This window comes from Aulonocara stuartgranti (assembly GCF_965226115.1).
Source record: "Aulonocara stuartgranti genome assembly, chromosome: 6".
NCBI lineage: Eukaryota > Metazoa > Chordata > Actinopteri > Cichliformes > Cichlidae > Aulonocara > Aulonocara stuartgranti.
Genome location: NC_138944.1, coordinates 7,867,358 through 7,889,968, shown reverse-complemented (window position 1 = coordinate 7,889,968; position 22,611 = coordinate 7,867,358). Strand labels below are relative to the sequence as shown.

Genomic DNA, 22,611 nt, shown 5'->3' with positions numbered 1-22,611 from the left:
ATTCGCATCAGATGAAAGATAACGATCTTTGCTCCTGCAAAGTATGAAAAATATTCCGCAATGCCCACACATCACCACCTACCATTGAGAGTTAAAGGCTTGCATTTATATAAAAAAGAGAGAATTATAAACTACCCAAAATATGGTTCTTTAAGATTTTACCTTTATTTTTTAAAATTAGATTTGTATAATAAACCAGTTTTGTATACAGTAATATTAAGTAAGACTCAAATATGTAAAATGAAAACTATAGGCATCTAGCAATGGATAGTTAAACCAAAAGTGAACTAGACATATGATCTGATGCGTAAGTACATATGCACACACCCATCCACATCATCGCCCAGCTGTTATCTCATCTCTTGCCATACCTCCTGTTTATTCAGTCATTGAGTTTCCCTTGTGAGCAACTTTCACTCGCCTCTATCGCTATCTCTCCTGTTGTTTACACTGATGCTCATTATTGCTGTTTTTGTCAAATAGAAGTGTTGCACTGGAACATCTGCCCCTGTCTTGTCGACTTGTTTTTCCTGCATTCTTTTCTCTTTCTGTTGATCTGTATGGAGAGCTTCTGAGAACAAGGACATTAAACCAGAGGTGTAATGTAGTCTACTGTATAAAGTGGATGGGGGGATTTCCCTCCCAGCTTTACAAACATTGGTTCCACAGAGAAATCCAGTGTGGACCATTACATTCACCACTGCATCTTGAAACAATGATCACTAAGCAATACACAGGAATTATTTAGATCAATGCATCAGTTTTAAGAACTCAGCCAATAGATTTCATTGAATTATGTATGCTGGTTCTCCCAACATGACATTAAAATAAACAAGATTTCAATGAACAAAATTGACTCAGAGGAAAAATATGAACCTTAACCCTGTATGATGCAAATCCTTCAATTTAAAAAAAAAAAAAACTACTTTTAAATGTAAAAGTAGTGAATTAGCTAATAACCACTAGTTGCCAATGACTTGTGATGTCTGCCTGCTTCTCAGCGAACTCATACAAAATGTGCTTAAGACATCTAGTTTAAAATCTATGGAACATGGCATATAGATAATTTATAGGCAACATAAGTCAATTTATTTTTAGTTATATAGTGGCAAATTACATCAATCGTCCCCTCAAAATATTTGGCAGTAATGGGAAGGAAAAACTTCATTTTAACAGGAAGAAACCTCTGGCAGAACCAGGATCAGGGAGGGACAGCGATCTGCTGTGACCGGCTGGTGGTCAGGGGAGGATGATGGGATTAAAGAAAAGATGCACTGTGGAAGAAAGTCACAGATTAATAACAACCGCCGAGTGGCGTACAATTTTTAATTCAGTGTATATACATATCAAATGACAACAGTGGTTGCCTCTTAATACAAAGAAAACATATATTAATTATAAATGCATAGTGAGTGAAGAAATGCATCATCGAAAGCCCTCAGCAGTCTAGGCCTATTGCAATGTAAGGAAGGGAGGATTCAGGGAAGATATGTATGTATACAATAAACAACAATAAAGCAAAATGGTAGCTGTGTGTAGTAGAATGCACTGAAAGTGTTTTAAGAGCCGTAACAAAAGCAGATGCAATATACATGCAGTGAAAATGTCCATGAATATTTCGAGAAAAATTGTCAGCATTCTAAAAACTTAATAAAGTAAATATAGAAAAATATATTTAATGCCACATGGGTAAGAAATTATGACCTTAAGTGTAATTTCATATTAAAACCACCTGGCTGATCTGTGCTGTTGTATTTGGAGAATTATGGTTGATATGTAAAATCCATCTGCTAAATTCAGCTATTATACAAATCTCTGATGGCTGCAAATGGCTGTAAAGAACCTCTCAAATACAACAGACGAGGTATTTGGATCCACAATAAACCGCTGAAATGCGTCATTTCAGAACAAAGCAGCGAGCATGCTTGTTGCTAGTGGACTTAGAGTTGTGTGTACAGCATCATTAGGTTCCTGGTGCTTATATAAGTGTGGGTGATTGCTATAATAGTAAGGCGTAGCGGTCATAAAAGCGTGAAGAGGCAACACTGCCACCTTCTTTGTAAACACCTAATATCTCATAATTAGCAGCTTCATATTTAGCTTCATTAAATGGGATACAACTTTGATAAAGTTAACTTGGTGGTTTTGTAGACTCAACACAAGCTCCTCTGAAGTGAGCTCTGCATAAAAAGGAAACAATTTTTATGCTTTTCCACTGTTATGAAAGCCGTGCACAGGGGACAATAATGCACAATAACACTACAGGCAGTATGCTTTGTTGACATTTACAGCTGCACTTTAGACTCTTGAATATAATCATTAGGATGCACTCACGGTGTTTCACTGAATCCCCAAAGTCATTTTGCCATTTTTGTAACATTATACAAAACAAGCTAATATTGACAATGGCAAAACTCCTCTTTTAATACTTCTTCAAACAGCTCTATTATTGGTTCTGATTTGCTCACACATTTCCAAATCGGGAAGAAAGAAACACATAATACTAAAAATACCTTTATGATGACAGCAACACTAATACACAAAGACACTTTGAAACTGCAGAAGTATAAATTTAGCATGGGTCAGCCTTTGACGACATAAGCACTGCAGTTTAATTCAGATAAAATCTGTCATTTATTACTGCTGACCCCCTGAACTCGAGAGGCATCTTGCACAGAACCAGTTAGGCTAAAGCAGCCCAAGGTGATCATGAAAACTAATTACTACACATCTAAGAGAGGTCATGGGTTAAAAGCTGGGTCAAAGGGCTCTTGCATCATTGACAGGTGGAGCTATTCTATCAGCCAAACACAATTTCAGACTTTTACCACCTTTCCACTGTGAATACACTTCAATTACAGAAGCTACACTGGAAGGCGCTGTGATGTTACATTTTTCAAATCTTTATCTGAATATTTCTTCCCCATAACATCAATAACCATCAAGCCCCATCAGCTAGCTTTTTGACATCCCATGATTCTGACCCACCTTATCCATCAAATGTTTGATGGCAGAAAGTCTGCCCTCAGACATTCTACTATACTTTTCTACTTTTCTCCTTGTTTTTGAATACTGTATTTTTCAGACGATAAGGCGCACCGGATTATAAGGTGCATTGTCAATGAACAGGTCTGTTTTCATACATAAGGCGTATTAAGCGGAACAAAACAGTCAGATAAGTCAAACTCAACTCATTCTTCTTGCTTCCTCCACTTCCATACCATTAATTCATTAATGTTGAATTCTCTCGCAGCTGCTCTATTCCTATGTTGTTGCAGTATATTAATGACTAACCTTGTATTGTGGATGGATTATCTCAGTTGTTCTCCTGACTAAAGTTTGGTCCATTTACAGCATCCTGTCATGCGATTGCATTTGTCCCTAACCATTGGGAACCCCCACGCTACCTTTTATCAAGTGTTATGCTAACATAGTTGTGTTGCTAGCAATCACGTAGCACATCATTATATACCAGCTAGTCCAACTTCAGTAACCCTACAAATTTCACTGCCATTTAGTTTTCTGTCTTCATTTATGTCAGAAGTGATAGCAGAGCTGTACATTTTAATATTTTTAGAAATTTCTCAGTCAGAACATGCTATATCATGTTTAGGTGGAAACTAGCAAGCTAACTTCCTGCTAACTTCAAACTCCGTTAAATTTAATAAATTCTGTTTTCATGGATGCAAGGATGTTAAACTTAATTGTTACAGCTGGTAAAGCAGCAACACTGATCAATTATTATTAAATATGAAAGACAGCTTTAAACTCTCAGTGATGTCGCAGTGTTCGTTTGACTTTGGGCCCTGAAGCGGAGTTTTGGACCCAGATTACTCTGCGATTCTCCTGACTACGGTAGCTGTAATGCTCTGACAATCCATCAAGCAGTGCGGCTTCATAGCTTACCAAAGTTGTGCTAAAACATTTTTTTGACAGATTTCTGCGCGCTGTGTACCACATAAAATTGGTTCAAGGTCAGTAAACACAACCAGAATTCATATGTTGGATTATAAGGCGCACTGTTGATTTTTGAGAAAATTAAAGGATTTTAAGTGTGCCTTATAGTGCGGAAAATACGGTAGTGTCTAAATTCGCAGATACTTGGCATTAGTGTAGTGACAATTATTTCCCTTGACTAAGGTACAGTGAAATAAGTAAACTAAGTTGTAACTGAACTGGAGTAACCCCACCGTTCCCTTATTTTTATTTTAAACATAAATATGTGGGAGGCATATCTGAAATTGGGCATAAAGAAAAAGTAGGCTGCAATCTTTGTTCATTCAAAATAAGTCAGCTATTTTCTGTCTACCCCATTGGCAACTGCAGTCCCATGGGGTGTGCTCAGTTGGAAATCACTGATCTAAATAAAATTCATGTGGTGATTAATTGTTGGTTTAGTTCCTTTACTAAACACAAAACAAATAATCTCCAGCAGAGCTGATGAGTGATCGAAGCAGAAGGCTGTAGTTGGCATGCACATGTATGTTCCTGAGAATCTTGTTACATCTTACTGTGCTCCTCTGCCTTATTAGCAAACATAGATTGCAATGTAGCCTCGTCAATGTTTTCAGTGATCACTGTGCTTAGGAACTACACATCTTTCAGCAGCTCTGCTGCTGCGTTCTTTCTCTCTCTGGAAATCAAAAATAACTTCCTTTGTTTAATTGACATTTAAGATCAGATTGTTGTCTTTAACAGCTTGTTACAGCCTTTTCTGCTGTACTTTCTCCCTGTAGCATAGCTCATCTTGACAGATTCAGGTCTTACTTTTGTAATGGGGAGGCTTCAGTCTGGGTGAGCATGACTTTGGAAGTGAGCTCCTCTTTCTGGACAGTCTGTGATTGGTGAGTCTGACATCCAGTTGTGTGTAGTTCCATGAAGTTTGCAGAGTCTGTGGTGAGATGTATTCAGAATGTGTTAGCAGCAGTGTAGAGCCAAAGTGTGATGATCCAGCAACCCATCATCAAAGTGCCCAAAGTTCCTCAACATTGAATACTGGATCAAATTAACGCAGATTAGAGAGTCAGTGCTGATAAACCTGTTTAAAGTGACTTAATACAACCCCTGTTTATATAGTTTGCATTGTTTACAAGCTTTTAAGTTAAGCGTGTGGGTTCTCTGAGTGATTATTCAGGTTTTTTTTAGGTTATTCCACGACTCATATAACAAGACAAGAAAATAAGCCATAAAGAACCTGTACAAAATACAGGATAAGACTTGTAAATGTGAGGGAATAACAACAACTCAATAAACAGAAAAATAAATAGTGACCAACCTAGATACACAGAACCGCAATCCAAGGATAACTTCAAATGAATGACTTCTAGCAATAAGCAAAATACAAACAGAGACCGCTGGAAGAGTGTAATAAATGACACCAATAAAAAATATAATAATATTAAATTACAAGAGATATAAAACCAACAACAGAACTTGAACACAAATCACTTAACAAAAGCCCAAAGGAATAATGAACTAACAAAAAACTCAATCTAGTGTCTGACACCCCCGATTTAGGAACATGCAAACTAAAAAGCAACTGACTCCTCACTCTGCACATCAAAATGCAGGCTGCACTTTACTTTTGTTTTTCTGATTGTTCTGTCCCATGAGCCTAGACTGTCTGGATGAAGGAGAACTGTGGTAGACAGATGGCTCATCCAATCACCTGCCAAGTATTGTTTGTAGTACTTATTTTGAAATTGCACATGTTGTTTTTTCTCAGTTTCAGAGAATGACTTCCCAGATGGTTTAGTGTGGTAAATTATCTGGAGCATAAGGTTAGTGCTCACCAATCCCTCCAGCAATTCACTGTAATCCACTCAGCATTTGTATCACAGTGCTGTACATTGGTTCCAGCTGTCATTTTTTATATCCCTCTTCTTTTTCTTCTTTTGGCTGCTCACTCTAGGGGTTACCATATTTGATCCTCTGTCTCCATTTCATCCTACCCCTTGCATCCTTTTTTGTTACACCAACACTATCCATTCATTCACTCCATGAATCTTCTCTCACTCCTCTTTTCCTCCTTATTGGCAGCTTCATCTTAGCATCCTTTACTTAGTATGTCCACTACATGCACATGTCCTCAGCCTTGTCTCTCTTTGGCTCCACACTGTTCAACCTGAGCTGATGTAATCATTCCTAATCCTGTTCACCCAGGTCACTCCCAGCAGAACTCTTAGCATCTTCAACTCTGACACTTCTAGCCCCACCTTTTCTCTTTTTGCCAGTGCCATTGTCTCCAAACATACATCATGGCATAATGTCTTGTAAACTTTCACTTTTGTTGCCATCTTCTGTCACAAATCATCCCTGACACTTGAATCCACCCACTCCACCCTCCCTACACTCTCTTCCTAACTGCTATTCTGCATTGTCCATTGCTTTGGATGGTTGACCCCCAGGTATATTGTTTATTTAAATTAAAAAACAAAACAAAACAACGGAGAGAAAATTATATTACATTTGTATAGTGTTTTCTAAGAAGCCAGGGTCACATTTCCCTTTTGGTCAATTGGTGAAATACAGATTAGTTTTCAAAAAAATTGCATTTAAGCTTTTCAAGATTCACCTGCTGAGGACAGATTAAGCAGAGGGGAAGGCAGAAAAGTTTGAAAGGCAGAAAAGTCATGATGATGCCGTAAACTACTGCACCAACAGCAAAACAGGAAGAAAACTTCATTTCAAAGGCCAGTGCACTCAGCAGAGTAAAGTCGTGTTTGCTGTTGTAGAAGACGTAAAGGAAATCATACTTTCCATCAATAATCCGCTAACCGCAGATGATATTCAGCTCCACATTTTCTTTTAATACTTTATTACTTTTTATTCATTCTGTTTTGCAATTGCTGCAGAAAAGACACAAATATTAATATTTGAGGAGGATATGTAAGCATTTATGCTTAATAAATTAAACATTATCAGTTATAATTACTTTTGCTAATATATTTTCATACGTGCATCTTTCAAATAACTAATTAACGGATTCGGCAGTTACTGAAATGCTTCTGCTCACATATGTTGATCACTGTTTTTGATTTAGTCTCTGTGATTGCTGTTTCTCAACAAGAGCCTGCCTTCATTTGCCCTCTGTGAACAACCTGAGCTCTTTGAACTGTGCTTACCAAGGTATAATTCTGCTGTGTTAGCACAAGCACAGGGGGTTCGACAAAATACTTCTTCTGAATCCCCTCCAAGCTTATTTACGCTGAGTATGCTGGCAGTATAAGCACACCCAAACAAACACTCAGTGAGAAACCCCGATGACAGGTGATCCCTCAGTGCAGGAGAAGGTGTTGTTTGCTGAATGGGCAAATCCATCACAGACCGAAAAGTGAAAGAGATGTCAAAAAGAAGGAGGGTTGAAAAAAGATGCATGTTTGGCAGGTTGGCGTAGAAGTAATCAGGAAAGCTTAGGTAGGGTTGTGAGGTTGTTAGAGTTCAGAACCTCAAATTAGTACCCATCCCTAGTCATGACAAATTGCTTCTGCCCTCATGGATTCACCTTCTTTCTTCTCTTTTCCAAATAATAGTTTTAGAAATTTAGATGGATGGATTCTGTACATTGCACAGTACAAAAGGTGGAAAGCATCTCTCTATGAATCCTGTCAAGGAAAGCTGATAAGTGGGGACATTCCAGTTACACACAGATAAAACCTGCAGTATAAACTACTGCTCATTTGAGCACAATGGGTGATATAAAAAGCAGGGTCTCAATTCGAACCCATGCTTCATGATTATTAAATGCATGACCTGAATATGAGTACATTGTGCAGCTGTTGAATAGTCTGACTACCCATATGGAAAAGAAATAGTAAAAACTTATATGTGATTACTCATGAAAGTGGCCACTTCCTCATTACTTTCATATATTGTTTTAGTAAGTATCCAAAACATACAAGTTTCATTATATAATTTTTCAAGGGATCTTATATCTGTTTTCACTCTTATATGCTTTTCATACAAGTTTCACACAAGACAGATACAAACTTTATAAGATTTATATATATCTTTTCCATATGGGATACACTTGTGAAAGTGCTCACTGACAGCATCACTGTTACTCCAAGTCAAACGACAAATATAATCAATGTTCTTCACAGCTTAGTGGTGTTATTCTGAGTCAAACACAGAGCTAAATTGAAGCCTAGTTGTTGCACGCGCAAACACACACACACACACACACACACACACACACACACACACACACACACACACACACACACACACACACACACACAGTACAGTCATTAATTTGTGATGCAAGTGCAATTAAATCATAAAACGACTCCCCACCACAGTCTGTCCTGTTAAAATGGCGCCAAAGTGATGAACTTAATCTACTGACCTCTATTGTTTCTTTTTCAAAGCGCTTGAACAGATTTTATACTGTAGGTGGGAACAAAACTAATCTTTCCTGTCGACATTTGAAGAGTCTGATACACAGGAAATGAACTATTATTCTATAGCTGGGTTTTTCCTGCTGTGGTCTGTTGTCAGAGATGTTAAGTGTAATTAGAGGTGTGATTACAAGAGCAACAGATTACTCTTCCAGCCAACCATAGCCACTGTAGCCATGTTTTTCCTCTTCCTAAATCCAAATATAGAAACCCACTCTGTTCTTGCAGTCATGTTGTCAGTCTGTATCACAGTGTAAAATTCTTGCAGGAATTCTAAGATGTGCTTAACTCCAACAGCACTCAGTATGAAGCCAGGTTTGTTGCTTATTTGGCCAGATGTGAGTTTTTATTGTCTACCTACCACCTCTGGCTTGTATATCAATTTAAAAGCTGTAATACACTAAAGGTTCACTAACGCAATGAATAATCTTTATTTAATTTTATGATTTTTGTTTTATTTTTTATTTTCTGACACACTACATAAGATTATGTTCTCAAAATCTTACACATAACTTCACCCATACTGTCAAATGTCTGAGCCATTTGGTCATCTCTGCCCTATGTTGCTGTTCTTCCTTTCTTTTAAACAAAATATCATTTATGTAGACAATCTGGGTCAATGGCACACAGTTAGGTTGTGGAATTTGTACTATTGCAATTTTTAGAAGGATTTTGATATTTCTTTACCTTAAGAAATAGAAGCTTAAAGTTTTGCGTTTAACTGCCTGTAATATTCCATAACAGATGTTCAGAATCAAATATTTATGATTAGTCAGCCATGTTGGACTTGGGAAGCTACTATGAATGACTGTGAGCTGAAACTATTTTAAAAAAATTATTACAATTACCAACAGAAACAGCAGCTATCTGTTAGCAAGCTAACCAGATAAAGCTAACCTCCTCTCTTTAAAACCTGAAGAGGTGATAGTGGGTCAGTGTGGTGGGTAGTGTGCCCTCATTTCATCTTTAGAGTAAGACGTAGTGCTCTCCAGGTATAATTCATATTCTACTTGACATTTAACGGGCATCAGAGTAATTGGTGTTGCATCAACCATTGTCTGATAGCAATCGTAGGAATCGTCAGCAACCAACTTGCAAGATGATCTGCTGGAGAAGCTATGTAAACTTACTATTTACAGGCATCAGACTTCCAGTCCTCGGCATAACCTGCTGTTCATGGTTGGAGGACAATGCATCACAAGATAGCAAGAAATGAGAGGCATGGGGAAGGGATTAGGCTAAAAGGTTCCAGGTTGCAAACACACTGTAGCCAAATGGATTTTAAGTCAGTATTCTTCTCTATCATTGTCATACTAAATGTTAAACTGGAATATACCTTACTACAGATTGCAGACTGCTGCAGCTATACACATTTCAACCTGATATTACGGCATGGCGTAAAATAGACATGCATGTCAGTTTAGCATCTTGCCTCTCCAGTGTGAAATGGATAGTAATTAATAGTTTCATTAGTTTCAGTGTGGGATTGTGTCTGTGTGTTTTAAATTGTGTAAAGACTGGTGCTTAGTTACTTCTGATTGTTGGTGGAGTAGTGAATCAAATCCACAGCTCCTGCTTTTCACTGGGCTATATATGATTATGGAATATTGCCAGTTTATAAATATAGAATATTTATTTAATATATTTATTTATTTAAAATATAAAAATGAATTATTAGAAATAGTGGTTGAAGAATAGGCGAGGCTACACAGTGGTAAACATGCCTCTTGTCTAAAAATCCCTTCAGTCAGTGTTAAAACAAAGAGAAAACGCATCACGATGAAAGTGACTCAAGTACAGCTTGGAGAAAATTCAAATTGCCCCTGATTTCAGTTGCAATTTGACATACCTCAACTATTTCTCCCTGTTTCCTATCTTATGAATGGCTTCTTGACAGTCGTCCTTCAAATGAGACAATTTTTGAGGAGACTTCAGTGAACGGATGAATCAACTCTTTGTCAGCTCCTAAAAGTTCAGCTGCTGGACTTTTTCCGATTCTTAACGTCATGACTTTTAGACACTGTTCATCTGCTACAGATAGTTTTGTATGTTTCAACTTTGTTGTTCACTTGTCTAGACATACTAAGCCAACATATGCCAAGTCTTCTGCTAGTAACAAAGTGCCTTAGGATACAATTTGAAATTAGTTCTTTTCTAAGTTGTCTATTATGTGTAGACACGATGCTGATTCATTCCTTTTTTAATGCCTGAATGACTTATAGGTTAGTGTTAAGTAGCTAAACAAAGAAAATATTTCTTTTGAAACTGTCAGGTATAAGAACTGCACTGAAAATGAGTGAAAAGCAGCTGATATTCAGAGAAAACTGGTTGAAAACTCCTCAAGCTGCTGTTTATTTTGAGCATTCAGTTTCAGTTCTGTTGTAACTTATATATGGGAAATAAAAGTAATGAACAACTGCACGCTTGTCTGGACCAGTGTTGGTCAAGTTACTTGAAAAAAGTAATCAGTAACTAATTACTGATTACTTCCCCAAAAAAGTAATCCCGTTACTTTACTGATTACTTATTTTCAAAAGTAATTAATTACTTAGTTACTTAGTTACTTTTTAAAAACACGATTTACAACCTGAAGAGGTGATAAAGCGATATATCTTTCAGCCCAATTCTACTTTTTCTGCATAATCCATCATACAAAATGTAATCAAATGGAAAAGTCTCTTTTTTAAATTTGTTTTATCAGTTTTAATCTTTTAACTCTATGCATCAAGCAAAAATTTAATTATATGCAACATTCTCTGAGTTGAATAAATTAGTTTAACATTTAAACCTATTTTCTACACATTCCAGCACATAAAATAAAATATTTTTTGTGTTTACACTCACTCTTTCAAATAGATGCAAGTAAAACACAGCAGAACATAAATAAAGTCAAAGACTCAGCGGTCCTGTTGCTCTATTTTCACCTGTAAAGCAGGACTGCGGTAGGCAGAGGTTTACCCTGGTGCAGGTGTGCAGCGGTCAGTGGAAGGATACGGCAGTGTCTCTGTGAGTTTCCCATTACGTCGTTGCGCTCTCGGTGCTTGCTTGGAAGTTTAGGGGTTTTTTTCGCTGTAAAAAGAAGTTTTCTTCCCACGCACGATGGACGCTAATGTTTTTGTCACTTTTTACGGAATCGAACTCAAAGTAAGGTCAGTACTTCCACGCTGCACGCTCACACTCTCTCCCACAATCCATATGTGATCCATTGTTGATCTGCACACAGCTGTTGTCACTAACGGCGCACTCTCTTACGTCACTGTCGTGAGACAAGGTTCACGGTTTTAGTAACGCAGTAACGCAGCGTTCCTATGGGAAAGTAACGGTAATCTAATTACCGTTTTTGCAATAGTAATCCCTTACTTTACTCGTTACTCGAAAAAAGTAATCAGATTACAGTAACGCGTTATAAGTAACGCATTACTGCCCATCTCTGGTCTGGACCATATGTATAAATCTCTCTGTCAACTCGTGGAAAGGAAAGTATCAAACCCTATCAGGGTTAATTATGATAGACCACATCTTGACCGAGCTTAGGCATGCTGCAGTTATGAAAACCAGTTCTCCTCCATCTGTTTTCCTAACGACTCTTCTAGCTTCACTTGGAGACTACTGGGAAAAAAAAGAATATCCACAACTTAAATTTTTCTGGTAAACTTTCCAACCTCAAACTAAACATTGATCTAGTCAATAGTAACATAGTTTCTACATTTTTCAAAACAATAATCTTAAAATAACAATCAATACAGGCTGACTTATAAGAGTGACCTAGTTAAATTGGTATGTTATGAAAAAAATAGCAGATAATGATGGCGCATTTTTGCAGTCCAGATAATGACTAAATACCAAATGTTGTCATTTAGAGAAGACGGCGCTCCTAAATTTAACCAGATTTATGAGATTGATTCGATTTTCTTTTCATATTGTTATATGAGTAAACAAACCTTCTTGTTATATTGTTATAACTGGATGTCAGAGCGATCAATGTTTATATCACTAAATACAACATAGAGAATGAGTAAAGGATAATAAACAAAATACCATGTAAGGCTGAAACAGCACTGGGGCACAATTTATTCTTGACCTTTTTAACACTTCTCAAATTCAAGCTTGAATTAGTCTCTTTTTTTTTGGAGAGAAAGTATGAAATTCCTTTCTTAATGATGAAGATTCTGGGGTCACCTTGCTGCTCCGATACAAATTACCACCGTCTTCTCCTCTCTGACAAACACACTCACAGCAGGATGACGAAACAGTCTTTGAATCCCAGAGGAGATGGTGCATTTTAAGCAGGTCAGAGGTCAGTGTGGAGGAAGAAGAGGAGACTGCGAATGATTTAACCAAACTCACTCTGAATGATGAACAGCCACCACAGCTTGACTTGGGTGGGAAATCAAAATAAGACAAACTCGCAATTTAACCAAAGTTTATAAAATGTAGCCCGCCCTGCAGACACATGAGCAGGTTCATTATGTAGCTTGGACTTTGTTCCTGTGTATGCCCTCTGCCTGGAAACATATCTGAAATTTAGTAATTTTTGTTACCCGATGGGAGTAATATGTAGAACATAATGATTCATCTGAATATTCCATCTTGATGCGATTTGAAAAATATCACATTTGCTGCTGAGAACTGCATGCAAAGTGGTTTCACATACTCAAGATCAATTTAAACCACAGCACAATGACATGCTGAGATGCATTATTGATCTGACAACAGGTGATGAATCGACAGTCTGTGGATGACTGGAAGATCAAACAAAGAGAGGATGAGGATGCAGAAATAAATTCAGTAATTAATTTGTAACTAGTGTCACCTATGGTGCTACCAAGTTTCTCTTATTTAAAAAAAACAAACTTTTTCACCGGTGCCCGGTGAAAAAAACAGAAGCAAGAAAAGGGAGAGAATGAAAAGGTGCAGGGGTCAAAACAGAGGCAGTAGGAGTGGGTGAACCCAGGCTGAGATTAAAAAGTGATGACAAGAGAAAGACAAGTGTGACAGATCAGAGAGGAGACGAAGTGATCAGGAGGTTAGATGGAGAAGCGTGAGCTGAGAAGACAGGGAGAGGTAGATGGTGCAGGGAGGGACACAGCTGCAGCACAGTCCTAGTTGTAATTCTTCACAAGGCACCAACGTTTTGTTTTTTTTGAGTGAAAACTTACAGAAAGTTTTTCTCTTATTTCTTTATAGTGTCAATTTGAATTCTGAAGAAGCACAGCAATCGCCACAGAATTTGGCAGTATATTGCATCATGCTGAGAGTCTGCACAGATAGCCTCCCTCTGTTTTTTTTAGAATACTATAACTGATAAGACAGACTCAGAATTTAATATATCAATTACTAGTTCCCAGTATAAAAAATAAATTCAAATTGCCACAGGCTATATGTAAACCTGTATCTTTGAGTATGAATTTAATTAGTATTAATTAATAGGAATCCAGATGTGTGAGAAAATGAGGTGCAAGATTCATGTTAATAGAGTGTTTTTCTTCCCACTGTAGCTTGCTCATATGGGGTCATCTGACTGCAGGGTTTTTCTCTGTAGTACTGTAGAGTCTTTACCTTACAATATAATGCACCTTGAGGCTACTGTTGTTGTTTGGCACAATTTAAATAAAGTTAAATTTAATGAAATTGAAAATAATCCAAAAGGGCTAAAAATAAATGAATAAAAGTGAACTGCCATTTATTGGATTCACCAAGTCAGAAGCACATTCCAGTCTGCATTTTCCTTTCTTTGTGTTAGTTTGATAAAGTCATACTACAGTGAAATCTACACACCTTCTGACTTTGTTGTAATGTTCTCAGATGAGTGTAGCAGAGACAGCAAAATATGTAAGATGCTTACCAACTCTTTAGATATAATCATAGCCTTCCCTCATTTAACAAGCTTCGTAAGCATGTAAGCTTGTTCCCTGACATGTTTACTTGTTTGTTACGAAACAGTTTATGATAACGTCACCTAGAAGTTATAGAAAGACTCATTTAATGACAGAAGTCCAATGTGCACTCTCTTTGACATCTGTCGCTAATAACGCCAAAGAGAAGTATGTGTCTTTTACTGCCTAACTACATTATACTCACTCAATAGCCACTATGTGCTATTTCCATCCTGAGCAGCTACTGTATTATACAATAGGCTTTTAGAGATGTTTTTCCACAGGAAACCAGCTGCCTACTGTTAGAAACATTTCTGTGAGAGCTGTGAAAGTCGAAAACAGAATAGAGATACTGATTTGCAAATAATCATAACTTTGCATCAGAAATTGGATGCTGAGTTTAGATAATATTTATGACAGCTTTTTTTTTTAAATGGTACTGAACCTACCAGAAGTATTCAGACTTTTTCTCTAACCTCTGGAAATCTCGTGCCCATTTCCCCTTACCTTTCATGTGCTTGATTGTGCTTTTGGAGAGTCTGAAACATTTGATTAGATTTTTTAGAAACCTAATTCTTCCAATTCTTCAAAATGCATCTTTGCATTATTCTGCACACTTCCACTTCAATAAAAAAGTAGCTGCACTTGTCATAAATGCTATTTTGTAATAAAAAAAATGTCTATACTGTCTATACATCTAAAGGAATTTAACTGGCTATTACTGTAAACCTCTGTATGTTTGTCCGGTCTGTTATGAGTGAAACTCATTATAATAGGTTATATTTTTATAACAACTTATATTTACATGTATAAGGTGACTGCTATGTAAGTATGCTACTGTCTCTGCATACCAGCTACTGTAAAATTATGCCTCTTATGCATTAACTGTGGTACATAATAATTTCATATTTAGATGCTCCAAGGATATAATTTCAGAGTTTCTGTTCTAACCCAGTAAGTTTAATGTCTTCATTAGTGATATTGTCATGCGGCGGCTGTGTGAAGGCAAGAGAGGACCCAAATGCACGGCTCTAGACACACGGGGATGAACTCAAAGGCCGGTCTTTATTAACAGGAACATAAGAAGTCATATAAAACTATACTGGGAGCAACTAAAAGCTGAGGCGCTGGGAAGACATGGAAAATGCACACAACCTAGAGGGACGACGCAACACAGAACAAAGGGACACTCTGACATAAATACACAGAAGGTAACGAGGGGAGTGGGAACACACGGGGAACACAGCTGAAGACAATTACTCATGGCCGAGCAGGGAGGACACGAAACTAACGATACTGACACCAAGATGTGGACCTTAAACACAACACAGTACACAGAGATGAGCACGGAGAGAGAGAGGCAGAGAGAGAGGCAGAGAAGAAGGATGAATACGAGGGATGAGGAGAACACAGAACACATAGGGTGGGAACACGGTACCAGAGCAAACACCACAATAAAAACATGGACACAGAGGGAATCCAAATACCAAACCAAACAATCCAATGGACATAAGAAACAAAATACAAAACTACAGAAAAACTAAGAACACTGGGTCAAAATGACCCAGGACTATGACAGTACCCCCCCCTCAAGGGCTGGCTCCAGACAGCCCAAACACAGGAAAACAAAACCCAAACAGAAAACGACCCAGGGCGGGCGGCGGGGGCCTAGGACGGAGGGCTCGGAACAAAAAACAAAAACGAACAACAGAAAACACAGGAGCACAAGACCAAAGGTCAAAGAAAGTTCAGGGGGCCGACCATGCGGAAGGCAACGGCGGAGACATGGAACCAGTTCAGGGGGCCGACCATGCGGAAGGCAACGGCGGCGATGCGGAAACAGTTCAGGAGGCCGGCCGTGCGCAAGGCAACGGCGGCGACGTGGAAACAGTTCAGGAGGCCGGCCGTGCGCAAGGCAACGGCGGTGGCGAAGGAGACAACGGAGCAGTTCAGGAGGCCGACGCGCGGAAGGCAGCGGCGGCGGCGAAGGAGACGACGGAGCAGTTCAGGGGGCCGACCGCGCGGAAGGCAGCGGCGGCGGCGAAGGAGACGACGGAGCAGTTCAGGGGGCCGACCGCGCGGAAGGCAGCGGCGGCCCTCCAGTCTCAGGCGTGCTGGCCATGGCCTGGTGGGCACAGGACCAGACGAGGCAGGACCAGACGAGGCAGGACCAGACGGTGGCGATGCGGGGGCTGGACCAGGCGAAGCACAGGCTGAGGCTGGACCAGACGAGGACGAAGACTTGGAGGCTGGACCAGACGAGGACGAAGACTCGGAGGCCGGACCAGACGAGGACGAAGACTCGGAGGCCGGACCAGGCGGAGCTGCAGAGGCTGAGGCTGGACCAGGCGGAGCTGCAGAGGCTGAGATCGGACCAGGCGTAGCAGAAGCACAGGCTGAGATCGGACCAGGCGTAGCAGAAGCACAGGCAGAGGCTGGCCCAGGCGTAGCAGAAGCACAGGCAGAGGCTGGCCCAGGCGTAGCAGAAGCACAAGCAGAGGCTGGCCCAGGCGTAACAGAAGCACAGGCGGATGCAGCTGGACCAGGCGTAGCAGAAGCACAGGCGGATGCAGCTGGACCAGGCATTGACGAGGCGGTCGCAGGTGGCGGCTGGACAGGCTCCTCGGGCCCTCTAGCTGACGTGGCAGAAGGCTGAACGGGCTCCTCGGGCCCTCCAGCTGACGTGGCAGAAGGCTGAACGGGCTCCTCGGGCCCTCCAGCGGAGACAGGTGGCTGAACGGGCTCCTCGGGCCCTCCAGCGGAGACAGGTGGCTGAACGGGCTCCTCGGGCCCTCCAGCGGAGACAGGTGGCTGAACGGGCCCCTCGGACCCTCCAGCGGAGACAGGTGGCTGAACGGGCTCCTCGGGCCCTCCAGCTGACGTGGCAGAAGGCTGAACGGGCTCCTCGGGCCCTCCAGCGGAGACAGGTGGCTGAACGGGCTCCTCGGGCCCTCCAGCGGAGACAGGTGGCTGAACGGGCCCCTCGGACCCTCCAGCGGAGACAGGTGGCTGAACGGGCTCCTCGGGCCCTCCAGCGGAGACAGGTGGCTGAACGGGCTCCTCGGGCCCTCCAGCGGAGACAGGTGGCTGAACGGGCCCCTCGGACCCTCCAGCGGAGACAGGAGGCTGAACGGGCCCCTCGGACCCTCCAGCGGAGACAGGAGGCTGAACGGGCCCCTCGGACCCTTCAGCGGAGACGAGGAGGTGCTGGCCGGGCTCACTGGAACCCCCAGCGGACGAGGTAGATGGCGGCGTGGGAGCCGCGGAGTCCTGGATGAGCTCATCCGAGCTTCCAGCAGGAGCTGATGTAGAGCCAGAGAGGTTTGGGACCCCTGGCTGAATGTTAAGCCGAACAGAAGACCGTATTGCTATCGGGGACTGGGCCAATGGTTCAGGTGCGAGCTGAGCTACTGGAGATGCGGATGAGAGTGGGAGCTGAGCTACTGATGGTGGTGAAGTAGATAACTGCACGGGAGACTGAACTGAGGGCGTCTGCACTGGCACAGGGGACTGAACTGATGTCTGTTGTAACGGAGGTGGTGAGAGTGGAGTAGGCAGTGGAGTTGATGACTTCACAGGAGAATGAACCAGAGGTGAGTGCACAGGAGACTGAGCTAGAGGTGGTAGTGATAGTTGAGGGGAAAGTGGAGCTGGTGATTGAGTGGATGACTGTGCTAAAGGAGGCTGCACTGGGGACACTGGAGACTGCACTGGGAAAAGCAGAGCTGCAGGAGACTGCGCTAGAGACTGCAGTGATGGTTGTAGTGGAGGTGTGACGGGTGGAGGAGTGGCTGAAGTGGCTGCGGGTCGGGCGGCTAACGGCTCAGCTACAGAGTGTATTAATGGCAGGGTTATGGGTCGAATGACTGACTGAGGGGCATCCTGTGCAGCTGAGTGCAATGATGGGTGTGGGAGCGGATGTAGGACAGGTGGCAGTGTCAGTTCCCCTGGGCCTACAACGCAGTTGAAAGGTGCAGGCACCTGCTGGACACCAGTCGCTCCCACCTGAGGAGTAGGTACAGGTGCAGAGACTGGCTGGGTCCTGGCGGGCCCCACCTCAGCGGTTGGCACAGATTTCGGCAGGGACTGGGCGGCTGCTGTCCCCACCCGAGGAGCCAATACGGGTGCAGGGACCAGCAGAGCCTCAGTTGACCCGGAAACCGGAACAGGGACCAGCTGGGCGCCAGCCCCCCTCACCTGGGGAATTGAGACAGGTGCAGGTGAGTGCTGGGCCGCAGTTATCCCTAGAACACAAGGGGCCTGGGAGGCGGGCCTAGAAAGAACAGTCTGCAAGAGATCGATTCCCTGCCCTGAGTGAGCGGATGAGGAACAGCGCTCTGACTTCGTAGCGTTAAGTGTACTAAAGCTGTAGCTTACAGGCACTAATGCATCACCTTCAGTGTGTACAGACTCTAGAGAAATGTGATCAGCTGATGCACCAACAGTCTTAGAGCTTCTTTCTTCGAAGCTAACCGTACTTATACTGACAGAGGAGGGGTTAATAGCCGATGTAAACATAGGTCTGTGCACCGGAGAGGCAGATGAAACAAAGTCTTTTACCACCGGATCGCCGGAAGCAGTAAACCTAGGGTAAACAGTGGTGGGTGTAGAGCCCCCTGACTCAAGAACATTTGAATCAGTACATACGTCAGAATGGACAATCCCCGGGGGTGATGGCTCAGAAGCAACGAGCTGGGGTCGAGCTATCACAGGAACATTTACAGTCTTGGATTTTACTGTTTTACCATCTAAGGGGGCAGGTAGTAAAGCCCCAGGGGTGAGCTTAACTGCAAAACAATCATCCTCAGCAGACACACAGGTAAAGGGCACAGAGACAGGTGTCTCTAACTCAGGAAATGCTGACTTCGAGTTTTTAGACCTAGGAAACACTAGCGAAGGATGATCTTTCTCGAATATGAGTCCAAACGTAGGAGAAACTGTCTCTGAGTTGACCCTCCGGGCAGTACAATGGTTCATAAGAAGTTCGGGTTCAGATTCAACGTTTACAGACCGTGAGCCTTTAGCGTCTACGGCAAGAGTCACAGAGTTTGCATTCCTGCATTCAGAGTAGTGAGAACTAGCCTCAGAGTGAACAGAGAAAGTGTCTTTGTCACTCACCCCAGCCGGCTGCCCAGTAGTCCCGGAATCCGACTGAGGAGAGGACCGGCGACGGCGTCTCCTCCTTAATGAGGGAACGGAGGTGACGGGGAAAACTGGTGATGATGCGGGGGTGACGGTCTCCTCTTCATCATCCGACCACATCGCTGCTAGGAGAGCAGCGGGAGAGCGACGGTCAGAGCTGAGAGGGGATGGAGAAGGGCTCTGCGGCAGTGGCGCCAAAAAACCCTCTCGTTTTAGCAGCTGCTGTTGCGACACCGAGAGCCCCATCTGCTGCTGCGGTACCGTCGCGGCGAGCTTAGTTTGCTGCTGCTGCGGCGGCTGATGGGCGGAGATCTCCGTCTGCAGTCGCTGTGGCGTGGAATCCCGGGAACGGACATTGTCTGCCAGCTCACGGGCTTGTAATGCCTCCTTAGCTCGGCTCAATTCGTCGATAAAGCCTTCATAGCAGGTGAGCTGCTGAAGGAAAGGGTTTCCCTCGATTATTGCCTTTATGGCGTTAAGTCCGACGGAAATTGTCCGTGAGTCCGAGGCGTGGGTTATTCGTTGCACCAGACTCTGTACACGGAGAATATCTCCCTCACGGGCGGAGCCTGCTGGGTCCATTTCGTGGTTGCGTCGTTCTGTCATGCGGCGGCTGTGTGAAGGCAAGAGAGGACCCAAATGCACGGCTCTAGACACACGGGGATGAACTCAAAGGCCGGTCTTTATTAACAGGAACATAAGAAGTCATATAAAACTATACTGGGAGCAACTAAAAGCTGAGGCGCTGGGAAGACACGGAAAATGCACACAACCTAGAGGGACGACGCAACACAGAACAAAGGGACACTCTGACATAAATACACAGAAGGTAACGAGGGGAGTGGGAACACACGGGGAACACAGCTGAAGACAATTACTCATGGCCGAGCAGGGAGGACACGAAACTGACGATACTGACACCAAGATGTGGACCTTAAACACAACACAGTACACAGAGATGAGCACGGAGAGAGAGAGGCAGAGAGAGAGGCAGAGAAGAAGGATGAATACGAGGGATGAGGAGAACACAGAACACATAGGGTGGGAACACGGTACCAGAGCAAACACCACAATAAAAACATGGACACAGAGGGAATCCAAATACCAAACCAAACAATCCAATGGACATAAGAAACAAAATACAAAACTACAGAAAAACTAAGAACACTGGGTCAAAATGACCCAGGACCATGACAGATATGCTATTGTTTGACTTAATGCTTCAGTAAACAGTGTGAATAGAAGATATTTATTTCTCCTCTCTCAAAGACAAATCATTGCAAGATTTTATAATTAATTTAAATTCTTTAATTCTTTTCTCAGCAGGTTTTATAGAAAATGTTTTCTAATTGAATCTAACTGCTTCTCCACATCTAATCACAAAAGCTTTGCTTCTGTTAAACCTTGAGAATTCACATATTTATATATATACATTCTGTTCATAATTTTTATGGACAGGATTTCTAGGCGCAGCCAAGTGGCGGAGGGCTTTCGCTTTGGTGGCCTCAGAATCTCATCTCTGATTTTTGCAGATGATGTGGTTCTGTTGGCTTCATCGGGTGAGGGCCTCCAGCTCGCACTGGAACGGTTCGCAGCCGAGTGTGAAGCAGCGGGAATGAGGATCAGCACCTCCAAATCTGAGGCCATGGTTCTCAGCCGGAAAAGGGTGGAGTGCCCACTCCGGGTCGGGGATGAGTTCCTGCCCCAAGTGGAGGAGTTCAAGTATCTCGGGGTCTTGTTCGCGAGTGATGGGAGAAGGGAGCCGGAGATCGACAGACGGATTGGGGCTGCAGCTGCAGTAATGCGGACGCTGCACCGGTCCGTCGTGGTGAAGAGGGAGCTGAGTGTAAAAGCGAGGCTCTCAATTTACCGGTCGATCTACGTCCCTACCCTCACCTATGGCCACGAGCTGTGGGTAGTGACCGAAAGAACGAGATCGCGGATACAAGCGGCAGAAATGAGCTTCCTCCGAAGGGTGGCTGGCCTCTCCCTTAGAGATAGGGTGAGAGGTTCGGCCATCCGGGAGGGGCTCAGAGTAGAGCAGCTGCTGCTCCACATCGAAAGGAGCCAGCTGAGGTGGTTCGGGCATCTGACAAGGATGCCCCCTGGGCGCCTCCTGGGTGAGGTGTTCTAGGCATGTCCCACCGGGAGGAGGCCCCGGGGCAGACCCAGGACACGCTGGAGAGATTATATCTCTCGGCTGGCCTGGGAACGCCTTGGTATTCCCCCGGATAAGCTGGAGGAGGTGGCTGGGGAGAGGGAGGTCTGGGCCTCTTTGCTTAGGCTGCTGCCCCCGCGACCCGGCCCCGGACAAAGCGGATGAGGATGGATGGATGGATGGATGGATATATATATACATTTTTCTGTTGTTGAATATACCCATTTGTGTTAAAATGGATATGATTCATTTATAGCACATTTTTGCAAACTGCATGGCCAATAGTTCTTAAGTTCATCAAATTCAATCCTTGAAATAAATGGACTGAATGCCCTCTTCTGGGTCACATCAAAAGCCTTCAGTATTTCTTGGATTAGTCGTGACCTCAAAGAGTCAGTTCACTCCAATGTAAGAAAAGAAAAAAAATGATCTTCTGCTTTGAGACCTAGTGCATTTCTTATTCTACTAAAACACTGAGTTTGAAGATAGCTGAGTGCTTTCAGCTAAATGCACATGACAATGTAAGTGACTGCAAATGCATTTTAACATAATATGCAAGAAAACTGTATGTAGGAAGCACTTGTCACAGAAGCATCAAGGGACAGTTTGTATTACCAAGTAAAATTCTCTCAGGGGGATGCAGCTGCAGTCAGTTTGGTTTGGGCGAAAGACAGATAGAGCTGAGTATGAGCAGACCTAAAGAGCATGATGTTGCATCAAGGAGATCAGGTTAACTGCTTAAACTCTCTGAGATATCATTGGCTTATCAACCAAATCCAATATGAATCCAAGGCCCTGTCCAAAGGAAAGAAGCCTTTAGGAAAGGTAACCAATAGTACCCTATTTCATAGAAGCAACAAAACACAGCTGTCACGCAAGATGGTATGTGTGAAATGCTTTGACAAAAGTCGTAGCTGCAAGTTCTTTACTAGGAAAAACAAGAAGAAGAGAGAAAGAGAAAGCGGTCTATCACTTTGAGTCCTTATCAGTTCTCATTGGCTCCATATTGAGAGTCACCACCATCTCTAAACAGCAT

At 42.6% G+C, this 22,611-nt stretch overlaps 1 protein-coding gene across 1 annotated transcript; it reads right to left on the bottom strand.

Moving 5' to 3' along the window:
* Positions 1-18,126: 18,126 nt before the first annotated feature.
* On the bottom strand, positions 18,127-20,425 carry LOC309708792 (uncharacterized protein; the record flags this gene model as incomplete). The annotated part of the gene is made up of 3 exons (XM_082537081.1): positions 18,923-20,425; positions 18,281-18,472; positions 18,127-18,165 (listed from the first exon to the last, which is right to left on the bottom strand). Exons 1-3 carry the CDS (start codon positions 20,021-20,023, stop codon positions 18,127-18,129), a joined length of 1,332 nt encoding a protein of 443 aa, XP_082393207.1. The 5' UTR covers positions 20,024-20,425.
* Between the last annotated feature and the right edge of the window lie 2,186 nt (positions 20,426-22,611).